The 13,674-nt window shown below is 34.7% G+C and overlaps 2 protein-coding genes across 8 annotated transcripts; one reads left to right on the top strand and one right to left on the bottom strand.

The window, feature by feature from the left end:
- The first annotated feature begins 1,958 nt into the window (after positions 1-1,958).
- On the top strand, positions 1,959-8,309 carry LOC107925205 (lysine-specific demethylase JMJ25). Of its 6 annotated transcripts, none has more exons than XM_016855825.2 (13): positions 1,959-3,692; positions 3,785-3,912; positions 4,224-4,329; positions 4,432-4,564; positions 4,663-4,726; positions 4,818-5,562; positions 5,896-6,225; positions 6,521-7,054; positions 7,131-7,203; positions 7,286-7,371; positions 7,562-7,681; positions 7,768-7,835; positions 7,940-8,309. In XM_016855825.2, the coding sequence occupies exons 1-13, from the start codon at positions 2,997-2,999 to the stop codon at positions 7,968-7,970; spliced, it is 3,114 nt and encodes a 1,037-aa protein (XP_016711314.2). In that variant the 5' UTR covers positions 1,959-2,996; the 3' UTR covers positions 7,971-8,309. The 6 variants fall into 6 exon arrangements, with proteins under 6 accessions (XP_016711314.2, XP_016711312.2, XP_040935429.1 ...); XM_016855823.2 differs by having other exon boundaries at positions 3,782-3,912; XM_041079495.1 differs by having other exon boundaries at positions 1,961-3,692; positions 3,767-3,912; positions 4,821-5,562; positions 7,946-8,309.
- Positions 8,310-8,845: 536 nt separating this feature from the next.
- LOC107925258 (probable serine/threonine-protein kinase abkC) lies at positions 8,846-12,198 on the bottom strand. 2 transcript variants are annotated; one of them, XM_016855903.2, is made up of 5 exons: positions 11,888-12,198; positions 10,157-11,495; positions 9,807-10,076; positions 9,496-9,651; positions 8,846-9,160 (listed from the first exon to the last, which is right to left on the bottom strand). In XM_016855903.2, exons 1-5 carry the CDS (start codon positions 11,893-11,895, stop codon positions 9,041-9,043), a joined length of 1,893 nt encoding a protein of 630 aa, XP_016711392.2. In that variant the 5' UTR covers positions 11,896-12,198; the 3' UTR covers positions 8,846-9,040. The 2 variants fall into 2 exon arrangements, with proteins under 2 accessions (XP_016711392.2, XP_016711391.2); XM_016855902.2 differs by having other exon boundaries at positions 10,157-11,521; positions 11,888-12,160.
- Between the last annotated feature and the right edge of the window lie 1,476 nt (positions 12,199-13,674).

Below are 13,674 nucleotides of genomic sequence, written 5' to 3'. Positions count from 1 at the left end.
GACCCGATCACACTAAAACAGAAAAATCGGTGGCGACTCCATGTTTTATTTTCAAAAGTCGATTCCTCCCCGTTTTTTCATTAGATTTAAAATTTAAAAAAAAAGGATGGTTTCGACAAGTACAATGATGAAATTGTATTTTAACTCTCATTAAATTTATAATTTATTTTCAGTCAAAATTTTTTTAATTACATCCTTAATTATAAGAATGTAATTGAGCCAAGTCAAACCCGAATAATAACAAACAAGAGCTCAAACTCAACTCTAAATCTAAGACATGATACTCAAACTTAATCCAACATTATTTTTTAAATTCCAAAACTCAACCAAATTACATAACCTTAAGTCATGATAAAATTATAATTTAATTTTGACCCCTAATATAAAAATTCTAACTTCGTACGTTACATCCCAGCCAGGTCGTCACTGTAATTTGTTAAGCCCGTTGGGCTTCTATTTGCATGTATGGTGCTTAATTCATTTATGGAATGGTTCAATTTAAACATGCATAAAGAGAACCAATTGTAATGGGCATGGATTTCTCCATGGAACTGTACATGGAAACTGAAATTTATAATATCCAAATCATACCCACTAAGACTCCTCTTTAGATCTATTCATGAATTAGATAATAGATTGAGCCTTTTTATTTTTTTTTGGGAAAATTGATATATCTTTACATGATGAAATCCTTTTATGATATTATAGTTGTTATACTTCCTTACGGGCTTAGTCTAGCCCACTTAAATGGTCTTTTTCATTGAAATGAATAAAAACCAGCTCGAGATTAAAAAGATAAACTTAAACCTAGTTCAAAATGAGCTGAGTTGAGTCGATTCATGAACGATGATACGTTTTTCTCTTAAATTTCTTACTTAAAAGCTCAACCCAAATCAGTATGGTAGCTTATAATATGTGGGATTTGATATATCTTTACAGGAAAAATATTGTATGAAATAGTGACGCCACATCATCTCTATCTCTTTTCCAATAGTTTAATGCCATATTAATATTTTTATCCTGAAAAAAATCAAATCCAAATAAAAATTCAAACATTCACGATGAAATTACTGATTAATGTGACATTAAATTATTGAAAAAGTGATAATATTACTGTTTCATACAATCCCTTCTTTACTTTTACATGGTGAAATCTTTGAAGATATTATAATTGCTATATTTTCTCCTATCTTATCAATTCATGTTTTCTATATAGATATATTTAAAGTTTTATTTTTATAAAAAATAATATATAAATTATAAATTTTATCTCATTTTATCTCCAAAACATAATACAATCCGATAATAATGAAACACATAATATGCTCTTATTAGACATTTTATACTTTTTTGGGTAAAATAAAATGGAATTGATGACATAGGTATCACTTCGGACAAAATATAAGTACCTAAACGAGAAAAAGTAGAATAGCTTAGGAGCTAATTTTGTTAACACGTTACATGATAAAGGATTAGTATCTTTAGAGATGATATTCTTAATAGGGATAGCCACAAATTCGGAAAGAATTAATTTCCGTGAATTATAGAATAGACCCCCCAAAAAAAAACCACTAACACTATTGCAGAACAGCTGCGACACCAAGAGACCCTTAGGCCTTAACTTAGAGTTGGTATATGGAAAAATAGTTGCTTGCAATTGTGAAAAAGAGCCAACCATTTATACAATTTTTTTTTAACATACTATACTATCTCTAGAGAAAGTTATGGCAAACCATACAAATGAATTCGATAGTTGCATTGTTGGTGTTAAATGTGGTAAAGATTCCAATCCAAGAAAACAAAAAGAAAATTAGTACAACTACTCCAAGCAAACTTCATTCAAAGAGCTGCAGACAAATTTGAAGGTGACTTAAATATTTCCCCAACGTAACATATATATATGTATATGCATGTTGATCGGTTGAATTAAGTTAAGCATTTACATATATTATCTCAGATTGAAGAAACATTGTTGAGTGCAGCGTTGATGAGCTTTTTTTCTGTTTTGATAAGTTCATCAACACTGCATTTAACGATGTTTCTTTTTGCTCTTTCCACAACAAAAAAACACCCTTTTTTTCTGCAATATTTTGTGACTTTGTATTTGTATTGCAGCTTTGATGGTTAACCCCTCAATGCCAATAATTTTTGTGTTTAAAAGGTAGCGTTGGAACCAGAGAGAAAATGGGACCTGCAATGGTCAATTCAGTATAGCAAGAAAAAGGATGAGTTTTTCAAGGGTTCCACAAAATTTGCATTGATATTGCATCACTATTTTATCATATATGTTCTGTAGAATTCATGAAAAAATAGTTTAATCTGCAGCAGCATTCTAATGCTTGTTGAGTTGAATGATAAGAATTTCGGGTTTGAATAAGCAGTGAGAGAACTTTATTGTTATTTCGAGATTCGGTTTAGCTCGATTTTAGATTTGTGTCTTGCACTTAAGAAAGAAATCTGCAATATTACTGTTCTGCAACATATGGTAAGAAAAAACAAAAAAACATGAAATTGGTATATTTTCTGCTGCAAATTAGCTTAGAGGAATGGTCAAAGACATTCAAATGAATGCAAAAAAGGGAAAATTTACAAAAAAAAAATCCCCAAAAAACAGCTAAAAGAGACGTTTATAAATATTTCACTTATTAAAAGCTAATTAATAGAAAAAACTCAAAAAACAGATAGCTTTTTTCCATAAAAACTGTCAAGCTTTCCTCTCTGTGCACCATTTGGAAAGTTTCCAGGACCAAACCGGACTCTATATTTCTTCAGAATTACCATATCTGCCACTTTCCCTTTCACTCTTTCACATATACTCTTACTGTTCCCAATAAACCCTTAATCTTCAACTTTTTAAGTTTAACCCTTCCAAAAAACTGCTTTCTCCTCTTTCTACTCCAAACCCAAATCTTTTTCCCTGTTTTCTCGAGAACCCCATTAGTTTTTTCCGGGAAAAGATTTGATTTCTTATCCGGGAAAGTTAGCCAAACAGGGGAATGGAGGGGGAAGGTGCCATACCGGACCATCTCCGGTGCAATCGAACAGACGGGAGACAATGGCGGTGTAAGCGACGTGTAATGGAAGGGAAAAAGCTCTGTGAGCTTCACCATATCCAAGGCCGTCATCGACAGAATAAACAGAAAGTGCCGGAATCCTTGAAAATGCAAAGGAAAAAGAGGAAAAAGAAGGTTTTTGAGAAGAATAAGCTTGAAATTAGGGCAAAGTTGCTGAAATTAGCGAGGCCGGTGAAGAGGAAGCGAGTGATCGGAGGGGAATCCGAGGCGTTAGATGAAGCTGTTCGTAAGATGAAACTGAAGAGAGGGGATTTGCCATTGGAGCTTATAAGGATGGTTTTGAAAAGAGAAGCTGAGAAGAAGAAAAAGAAAAGGAAAGAAAGTGAGTGTAGTGATTTTGATGATGATGATGATGATGATGATGATGATGATGATGATGATGAAAAGGGTGACTTGATGAGAGAATTGCCTAATGGGTTAATGGCTATTTCTTCGTCAAGTCCACATTTTGATAATGCAGGTTCATGCTCTGGTTCTGGTTCGGCTTCCGGTTCTGGTTCTGTTTCAGGTTCTTGTATTAATGTTAAAGTAGGAGAAACTGATAATAATGCTGTTGCCATTACCAGAAGGCGGTTTCGGTCTAAGAACATTGAGCCATTACCTGTTGGTACATTGCAGGTAATTTGTATGGTTTTATTTTGAAATTTTTATTAATATCTTCTTGTTCTTTTTGAATTATGGGATTCTTGCAGGTTCTGCCATACAAGAAGAATGGAGCAAATTTGAGGAGAGGGAGAAGAATAAGGTGCCATTGGTGTCGAAAAGGCGGTGCTCCTAATTTGATCAAGTGTTCTAGTTGTAAACAACAGTTCTTTTGCTTGGATTGCATAAAAGAACAGTGAGTGACCCTTTTATTTATTTTTAGTTCTGTTTTTGAATTGTGATTGTAATGTAGATATATCATATATGTTTGTTTATTGACAAAGAAGGCAAATCCTGTGCTACATGAGAATGTATAGTTTATCAAAATGCAATAGCTTTTAAGGCATAAGTTCCTGTTTCAGCCAACTTGAAATGATGCATTCAAAATGTATTTAGCCTTTGTCTCATCACTATAATTTGAATGTGGTCTATAATGGATTTTGAACCATTTGGTTGTGGTTAAAACATGGATGTTTATTGACTCTTATGATGTTGAATCGCATACAGCTATTTTTTTAAGCGAGAAGAAGTTCAGGTAGCTTGTCCGGTATGCCGTGGAACTTGTGGCTGCAGGGCCTGCTTAGTGAGTCAACGTAGAGACGATGAATGTAAGGTCTGATATCATCTGAAACACCTCAATTTTGACATGCTGCTTGCATTTTTCCACACAGATATCTAAGGTTTCACCTAATACAAAAAAGTATTTATATTTCAGGGGTTTCTAAGGGACAAGATCAAAGTAGACAAGGTGTTAGATTTTCATTATTTGATCTGCATGCTCCTTCCTGTTTTTAAGCAAATAAACCAAGACCAGAGTGTTGAGATTGATGTGGAGGCCAAAATCCAAGGTAATTTACAATGAGGCATCTTGATTTTTTTTTTTTTTTATTAAAGCATTCTGTTTTAATCAGTGGAAGAGGTTGTGATGTCTTCTTGTGTATCATAGGCAAAAAACTGTGTGATATTCAGGTCCAACCTGCTGAATCTGGTGGCAATAAGGAATATTGTTGGTATGCTCGTTGTTGCTTAAAATGTATTTCATAAAATTTATGTAATTTTGTCTTTGGTTGCTCTTTGGTGATGATATTAATTCTGGAGCAGCAGTTACTGCAAGACTTTCATTCTGGATTTCCATAGAAGCTGCCCAAAGTGTTCATATAGCCTCTGCTTAAGTTGTTGTCGGGATATCTTTCAAGGGAATTTATTCGGAACTATCAAAGAAGTTAACTGCAAATGCCCAAAGAGAAGGAAAACTTGTTTGCCCGGTATTTGCCTTTCAGATAGGAAATCTGTAAGAATAACTAGGCAGATCTCTGACAGTAGGTATTCTGATTCTTCTGTATCATTGCCTAGTCAGAAAGCTCCTGATGGCAGTGTTCCTATCTCATGCCCACCTAGTGAGTTCGGTGGTTGTGGTGATGGCCTTCTTGATCTGAGATGTATTTTGCTGCAAAGTTGGTTCAAGGAGCTGGAAGTAAGTGCCGAAGAGATAGTTGGCAGCTATGAATTGCCGGAAGCATTTGATACTTTTTCATGCTGCTCCTTATGTCCTGCGACAGATGATGAAGCCAAAAGGGTGAAGCAGTTGCAAGAGGCTTCTAGGAGAGAGAATTCAAATGATAACTTCCTATTTTACCCCACTATATTGAACATTCATGGTGATAACCTGGAGCACTTCCAGAAGCATTGGTGTAAAGGCCATCCTGTAATATTTCGGAATGTTCTTCGGACTACTGCTTTAAGTTGGGATCCAATATTCTTGTTTTGCTCATATCTTAAGAATAGTGTTGCCAAAGCTGAGAATGAAGAGCCAAGTAAAGCTACAAGTTGTTCAGACTGGTTCGAGGTTAGCTTTCTAAATTACAATGCCATGTCAAATTACAATTTTTGGAGTTAAAAAGGAAGATAAACTGGTCCTCTTTAGTTCATCACTCCATCTCCATAATCCTAATATAAGGCATTCATTAAAGTGCATTTAAACTTCCATGTGCATCTATCTTCTTGATTCTGTCGTATGCCCACGGGTTCTCAGATTTCTTGCTTGTCAGTCATTTTGTTTTTCTTTTAAAAAAGGATCATGAGAGTTGGCATTTAAGTTCTTTTCATTATGTTTGGCTGCCTTCTAGGATCTTAAGTCAGGTGTAAGTTATAAACAATTTTGCCTTATATATGCTGGCAGGTTGAAATTGGTATTAAGCAGTTATTTTTGGGGTCATTAAGGGGGCTGGCACAATCTAGTATGTGTGATGAGAAGCTGAAACTGAAGGGCTGGCTTTCTTCTCCTTTATTTCAAGAACAATTCCCGGATCATTATTCTGAAATCATTCAATCTTTACCACTTCGAGAATATATGAATCCTGGAAGCGGCATTTTGAACATTGCTGCAAGGTTGCCACAAGAAATCACAAAGCCTGACCTAGGTCCATCTGTCTCTATCTCTTATTGCAGCGGTGAGGAACTTGCACAAGCCAATTCCGTGACAAATTTGTGTTACGGTTTATGTGATATGGTATGTCTATCTCTATCCTTCTCTTTTATCTTTGTCATTTTATCCCATTTGGAACTTGGTATGATGCACATTTTATTGAAGTTATCTTGACTTGAACGTAATTTGCTTTTGCTCTAAGATAATTGTTAATGAACAGTTCCTATATGTGTGCCTAATTGATCGACACAAAGCTTATATAATATAATTATTGTGGAGACCCTTTAATTCGTATGTTCATTATCCTTATTGTAAACATCGTACAGATGTAAGTAACCTTTTCCGTTTATTTGTGTTTCTTTCCTCCCTCCTATTCCAGGTTAATGTTTTGGCACATGCTACAGATGCTCCTGTTTGCATGAAGCAACTTAATAAAATAAGAAAGTTAATGAAAAAGAAAAAATTTCAAGACGAAAGGGAGCTTGCTAAGACTCACCTTGATCAAAAGATGGCTAATGAAGTGAAGGAAAAACCTCAGTCAAATGGTGAAAACATAAAAGTAGGATTGAATGGTATGATCAATAAAGAAATGCATTCTCGTAACACAGTTCCAAAACTTTCTCGATCACCTTCTGCAGTGCATGATGCACATGATAAGGAACACAGCTCTGACTGTGACTCTGATTCTGATTCCGACTGTAATTCAAATTCTGAAGCTACACTACATCCATGCGATACCATTCACGGCTCAGAAGCATTAGAAGATCAGGAAATCTTTGGGAAAAGAACAGATTTGGCTAAGTCTTGCGGTGCAGAATGGGATGTCTTCCGCAGACAGGATGTTCCAAAGCTTATGGAGTACCTTAGAAAGCACTCAAATGAGTTTGGTCACACATGTGGCTTTCGAAAACATGTAAGACCAGTTATGAGACTTGCCAATGTGCTAGCAGAATGGACATAATGCTGATTGTTTAACACTCCTGCTGTAGGTGGTTCATCCAATCCTCGATCAGAGTTTCTTTCTTGATACAAGTCACAAAAGGAGGCTGAAGGAGGAGTATGGTGAGTGTACTCGGTTTTGTTATCTCTTGTTATAATTAAGGACAAACTTACTGAAATCCTTTTGACCTTGTACTGCTTCTAGAAATTGAGCCCTGGACATTTGAACAACATGTTGGAGAAGCTGTAATAATTCCAGCTGGCTGTCCATACCAGATTAGAAACGTTAAGGTAACACGTACTACCGATATCTTTAGTCTTGAATAACTGTTACAGAACTTACTGAATGAAGTTATGTGCAAATTTTCATATGCTTCTCCAATTTTGCAATTTTATGAATTACAAGTTAATTGTTTTGCTTAGAAATTTTACCAACTTATATGGCTGTAAGTATTCTTTTCTTTCCCCTGACAACCTGTAGTCCTGTGTTAATGTGGTTTTGGACTTTGTTTCACCGGAAAATGTGACCGAGTGTATCCGGTTGATCAATGAATTTCGTCTGCTTCCAGACGATCATAAAGCCAAAGCAAAAAGGTTTGAGGTAAATTTTCAAAATATGACTTAAGTTAACAGTGTTCATTTTCTGTATTAATGCAAATATAATTCTGGTTTTGCTCCTAAAATCAGGTTGAGAAGATGGCCCTGTATAGGATTAGTACAGCAATAAAAGAAATCCGCGAGCTTATATGTTCAGAGTAAGTTGCTTTTGGAATTATTAAGGTCTTTTATGTGCAAATAGCAATGATATTCATCAACTTCCACTGAAATTACAACTATAACATAATGTCTCATTCTTGAGGTTTAGGTCCAGTGCTGAGCTCAGTGAGTAGTTGAGGATGGATTAAAAGAACAATGGCATGTAATGTAAGAGATTCTCAGTTTATGGCTATTGCTGCTGGCGATTTCTGGTCTTATGGTTTTTTCCCCATTTTTGAAGAATTGCTCTCAGCAACTAGCATGTGGCATTCACAGAGATTTTGATGCAATTGTCCATTCTATCTCTCCCCCCATTGTCCATTGAAGTTGAATTATATGAAACTCGGCCAGTTTGCTGCAATTGAATTTGTAAATGTGTAATATTCATCAACCATGTACTTACTATACCCCAGGATGGAAAATCATTCATACTATTTACTTTTTTCTTTGAATATATAACCACAGTTAATTTCTCCCATTTGTTCATATGAAAAGCTTGAAATCTGTACAATTGTCAATTGACTCTTGCTGTTTTTTATATTAAGTGCAAAACCATTAGTTTATTACTATTGATTTTATTAAAAATTTCACGTCAAAATGTGATATACGATCTAGTTATACAAAAGAATTAGTTTATTTTTTAATTTAATATACTAAGACTAATTTCTCTAATTTTTAAGCAATCTGAGATGAAATTTAGAATAGGACCTCCATAAATGATATTACAGCAAAGAACAAGAGATTTACAGCATAGGAAATGTCATGTGATGCCCCAAATGCATTACAATCCATATAGCTTCAACTCTAAATAAACATTCCAACCCTAAACTAATTAAGTTTATCAACTGTTTGTCCATCCATTTTATGCAATGAATTTAAAGAAAAAAGAATAGTTTTTTTTGACTTTTTATTCCTCTCGTGTTGCCCTTTAACCGCTTTCACCTGTGAGTCATCAGGGCTTAAAGATATAACGGCAATGAATAGGGGATAAGTAACAAATAATTACATGTGGATGAAACTTCACATAGCTCAAAATTTCAAGTTAAAAGATCAATGATCCTCATTATGCTTTTCACGACCGGTATATTCTAGCGTCTTGACTCTATCAAAATTGTTTCTTTTTTTCTTTTCTAGAAACAGAAATACATGATCCTAAAGATCCCTTGGGAGGACGCATTTGGCTAACCGTACTTCGGATAATGTTCTATGGAGCCATCAACCCATCGATAGTGTAAGAAAGAGATTTTGCCCAGTCAGCTTTGAGTAGCAATGTTTGTAGTGTTTGCATTACATCATATCCTGGATCAAGTTTCCTTTGCCAACCCTACAAATTTAAACAAGTACCAAAATGTGATATCGAATTAAATCAATAATCTAAAATGGTAAAAATGACTAGGTTTATCTTCATATTATGAAGGCATTTCTGCAAGTTGGAACTAGGACTATTATGAGACAATCCTTAGATGGGAATACATAACATCTATTTTACTCTGACGACTATGAAAATATCTATTTATTTTATTTCCTGCAGAAAAACAGAAAGCGCGGTAAATAAGCATGAGTAAACATACGGACGGTAAGTTATTTCTAGCAGGTAAATGATGCCAAAAGTAGAACGAATTCATATAAGACATCTCAAATGTTTGATCAAGATGATACCTCAAGAACCAAAGTTGTGACCATCACAGTGGATACATTGCCATCAATATTGACTTTATGACGCCTTACTTTCTCAAGCAATTCTTGCATGCATTCAGCCGGATGGACTGGATCACCCTCCGGAGTACCCCAGAAAGTGAAGGCTTCTTCTACTTCCTGTTGGAAGTTGGAACAAGGTATTAAAAAACCAAGCAGAAAAAGAAATTCTAAATTGGAATGTTTATGACTGACCATTAATGCATTCATCTAAAATGACAAACCAACAGATGATGGAGGATAAAGAACGGTTTGGGTTAATCTATATACATCACCTCAATAAAAGCCTTCGGGTTTGGGCAATTTTGTCTTTGTGATAGTCTAAGCGTGCACTCTGCAGCAGTACGGCCATCTCTATGGGCAACAGCCTTAAAAAATTCCAATAAATTAACACGATCACCCTTTGAAAGTTCAGCAGTCATGCCTACATCAAGGAAGACGACATGAGGCTTTGTTTTAAAAAGCTGTTTCCGAGAAGCCTTGCTTTGAGACACCCGAACAAGGATATTTCCCGGATGCATGTCAGCATGAATAAAGTTGTCAACCTGAAAGAAGAGAATTATAATCTCTAGAAAACCAGAATTGCCATACTTTAATTCTCAAGCAGACAACATAAAAACGTTACCAGAAGCATCTTTAAAAGTGCATGAGTTCCAATATGAGCGAGTGCAGACTTAATCCGATCATGTCCTTCAAGGCCATCAACATAGTGTGCAACACTTTCCCCTTGCTCATAAGTTTCCACTAAAACAGCGGGATGCACAAGTGGATACACAGGCTTAGGAAAAGAAACATCCCTCCAGCTTCGGAAGTTGTATATAAAACGGTTCAAATGGGCAGCTTCCCTTGCAAGGTCAACTTGAGACATCATGAAAACAGCAAACTGCTGGACACTCTCATCCAATCTCAACCATTTCAGAGTAGGGATGAACGTTGATAACTTAGCCACCGAGTTGATAATCACAAAATCTCTCCTAATTGATTCACCAACACCAGGATGCCTAACCTTTACTGCAACTACCATGGGCTTGACCCGCTGACCAGGATAGCGGAATCTCAAAGAAGCCCGGTGCACCTGAGCTATACTTCCAGATGCCACAGGTTCTTCTTCAAAAGCCTCAAAAATTTCAGATAGCTTACGGCCAAATGCTTTTTCAATAGTTTTCTTTGTGTAGGCAAAGCTATGCTCAGGAGCTTTGCTGTGAAGCTCTGACAGTTTGATGCATAGATCTCTTGGAAAGAGATCTGGTCTTGTTGCTGCCCATTGACCCCACTTTATGAAAGCTGGACCTGCTTTTTCAAGTGAGCGATGCACAACTTCAAGCCACATTTTCCTGAACTGTGGACCAAATGCGTCGGCAAATGGTGCCATTATTATGCTAGGAGAGAACAAAACCGCAAGAAACAAAGCTCTCACCAGCAAAATAACACCTTCTACAGCTGAAAGTAGTATAGCAGAAACAAAAGCATGTCCATCTCGTGCACGCATTGATAAAGTATTCTGTGATGGGTAGTAATCTGTTTCTATTAAAGTCCTCTGTGCCAATGCTATTCGTCCACATGTCAAGCCAAAAATACCAGGTACTATCAAGTGCGAGTGTGACAAAGCTAAGCTGACTGCTTGAGCAGTCATGCTTATCTGAGGGAATGTTCGACCACCGGCAGAACATTTTTGTGTAAGCCTTTTCCAAGCAACTTGGGCACGATGAGTTACTGCACTACTTGCAGAAACGAAGGAACGGTTCTTGGCAAAATAACCTCGACACAACCCTTCCTTTGTATTCTGCAACAAGATTGGAGCCTTTCCTCCACTGTTGAACCTATAATGGGAGAACACTCTATACTGTGGCAAATGCAACCCGACAGAAACCACTGTCGCATACTTCCTAAATCCCGAACGGTTCGACCTCTGGTTCGAAATAGCAGATTCCACAGCTTTCCTAATATTTGCAAATCTCAAAATTCTGCATTCCAGCAATTCACTCATCATCTACCATGTAAATTATGAAAAACCTTAGAACCAATTCTAAATCTTACACAGAAACACAAAAGTATTAAAAACCCAGTCTTCAATTCCACTCAACAAAACAGCAAGAAGTTTACTTACTTCATTTCAATAAAATTCAAGCCTTTAATGTAATAATTCCAAATAATTACACTTTGCTAAAGCCCAATAAACAGCAGAGTAAACCTTCTTCAATAACATTGCATTTTTTATTTCACTTTCAAACTGTTTATAACAACAAAAAAAAAAGAAAGCTTTAACACCATTAAACACAAGTAATCCCCCAATAAACCCAAGAACTCTTAAAAAAACCCAGAAAAAAAATTAGAAATAAAGGTTAAAGAGACGAACCTGGACATGGCGATATAGAGAGAGGGAAGGTAAAAGAGGGAGCTTTGAAGAAGCTACAGTGCTAAGGCGGTGGAAAATTGAAGTAGCTGAAGAATATGCTGTTGAATGCATTTTCTCATGGATGATTCTCTTCTGATTGACATCAATTTTGTGATGTGTAATTTTGGTCCAACTTCATTTCTCTTTCTTCTCGTGACCTAGCGGCGGTAGAGGAAGAAGAAAGAAGGAAAGAAGAGGAGAGGAGAGAAAGGTCAATGGCTGGCTTCGATGGGCCAAAACTTTGATTGGTTTTCATGGGCTTCATTCATGCTAAAGCTTGATCGGCCTCCCCCATATCTTAAATCCTTTAAGCTAGAGATGTTAATTGACTCCAACTCGAAAATTCAACCCGAATAAAAATATTTAATTAATTTTTATTAAAGAAAACTCGATTTGATGATAAAAAAAACCTTAAAATCACTCAATCTAAACCTGAAAATAATTTAAGTCAAAGTGAGCTTAGAATAACTTAAACAAGATGAAATGATTTGAACTCGAGGTCTAAATCCAATAAAAAAGCCTCGAAATGATTAAACTTTAAAACCAGAAATGATCTGAACTTGAAATGATCGGAACTTAAATTTGTACCTCCGACCTAAACTCAAAAATTTGATTCGATTAATTTGAACTAAAAACTAGATTCAATTATTAAAAAAATCAACAACTTAAACTTATCAAACTTGAACACGAAAATGACCTGAACTCAAAATGACTATAAGGAGCAAATGCAATCTCTGAAATGGAGATTTACACTTCAAACTCCCTTAAAACCATAAAATTATAAATTTATATATGGTAAAATTATAATTTACCCTAAATTTTTTTTTTAAAAAAATACAAAATTATAAACTAATAAATGATAAAATTATATTTTGACTTCTTAATTTTAAAACTACTCGAATCCAAAATGACCCAAAATTAATTATCAAACCTGAATAAAAAATCGAAATAATCAAACTAAAATACTTTATTAACAAACTAAAATAATCCTAACTCGATTCAACTTAAACAGTAAGCCTTTATCCAACCCAAAATCAACCTGAGCTAATAAATTCACTAAGAGTAATGGCTAAATTGTGACAGTTGAATTCATTTGAGCCCATTAATTATTTACCGGAGATAAGCCTTAATTTTGGAAAAACAAAAAACCCTTTATGATTTGATAGGATTTTATACCCAAAAGATTGGCACCTGTTTTGCCTTCAGCAAATTTTGACCAACTTATTTTAGGGTATTCATACTTCCATTAAAATTAAATTAATCGATCAAAATGATTCAACTCATTTAATCGATCGTTGACTGAATTTAATTCGGTCGGAAATCAATTAATATTTTTTTTAAAATTTCGATTATCAATTAATTTGGTTTGAAATTAAATAATTAATCGAATTAACCAAAATAAATAATATATATTATATAATATATTTTTTATATTAACAATTTATTTTTTGAACTATTAATTTTTATATTAATTGAAATAAATATTATATATTATATTTTTTGAACTATTAAAAAAATAAAATGAACATTAGTAATGCATTTTTTAAATATATTTTATAATTATTTTAACCAAAAAAATAAAAAATATAAATTTCGATTAATTCTGTTAACCAGCTGAATTAACTGAAATATTTCGGTTTAATTAATGTATTTGAAAAAAATTCAGTTTGATTAATGATTAAAGATTTTTACATTTCGAGTAATTCAATTAATAACCAAATCGACCATTTAATCACCCCTAGCTTAGC

This window comes from Gossypium hirsutum, chromosome A10 (assembly GCF_007990345.1).
Source record: "Gossypium hirsutum isolate 1008001.06 chromosome A10, Gossypium_hirsutum_v2.1, whole genome shotgun sequence".
NCBI classification, from domain to species: domain Eukaryota; kingdom Viridiplantae; phylum Streptophyta; class Magnoliopsida; order Malvales; family Malvaceae; genus Gossypium; species Gossypium hirsutum.
This window is presented reverse-complemented; position numbering and strand designations above follow the sequence as displayed.

What these genes read in the sequence shown, in the direction of transcription:
- LOC107925205 (XM_041079492.1), top strand. Translation starts at nt 2,997, where the DNA reads ATGGAGGGGGAAGGTGCCATACCGGACCATCTCCGGTGCAATCGAACA. An exon ending in GTTACGGTTTATGTGATATG is followed by an intron (nt 6,226 to 6,520) that starts GTATGTCTATCT and finishes CTCCTATTCCAG; the next exon opens with GTTAATGTTTTGGCACATGC. An exon ending in GAGGCTGAAGGAGGAGTATG is followed by an intron (nt 7,204 to 7,285) that starts GTGAGTGTACTC and finishes TACTGCTTCTAG; the next exon opens with AAATTGAGCCCTGGACATTT.
- LOC107925258 (XM_016855902.2), bottom strand. Translation starts at nt 11,998, where the DNA reads ATGCATTCAACAGCATATTCTTCAGCTACTTCAATTTTCCACCGCCTT. An exon ending in CTCTATATCGCCATGTCCAG is followed by an intron (nt 11,522 to 11,887) that starts GTTCGTCTCTTT and finishes TTTACATGGTAG; the next exon opens with ATGATGAGTGAATTGCTGGA. An exon ending in TCACAACTTTGGTTCTTGAG is followed by an intron (nt 9,161 to 9,495) that starts GTATCATCTTGA and finishes TTAAATTTGTAG; the next exon opens with GGTTGGCAAAGGAAACTTGA.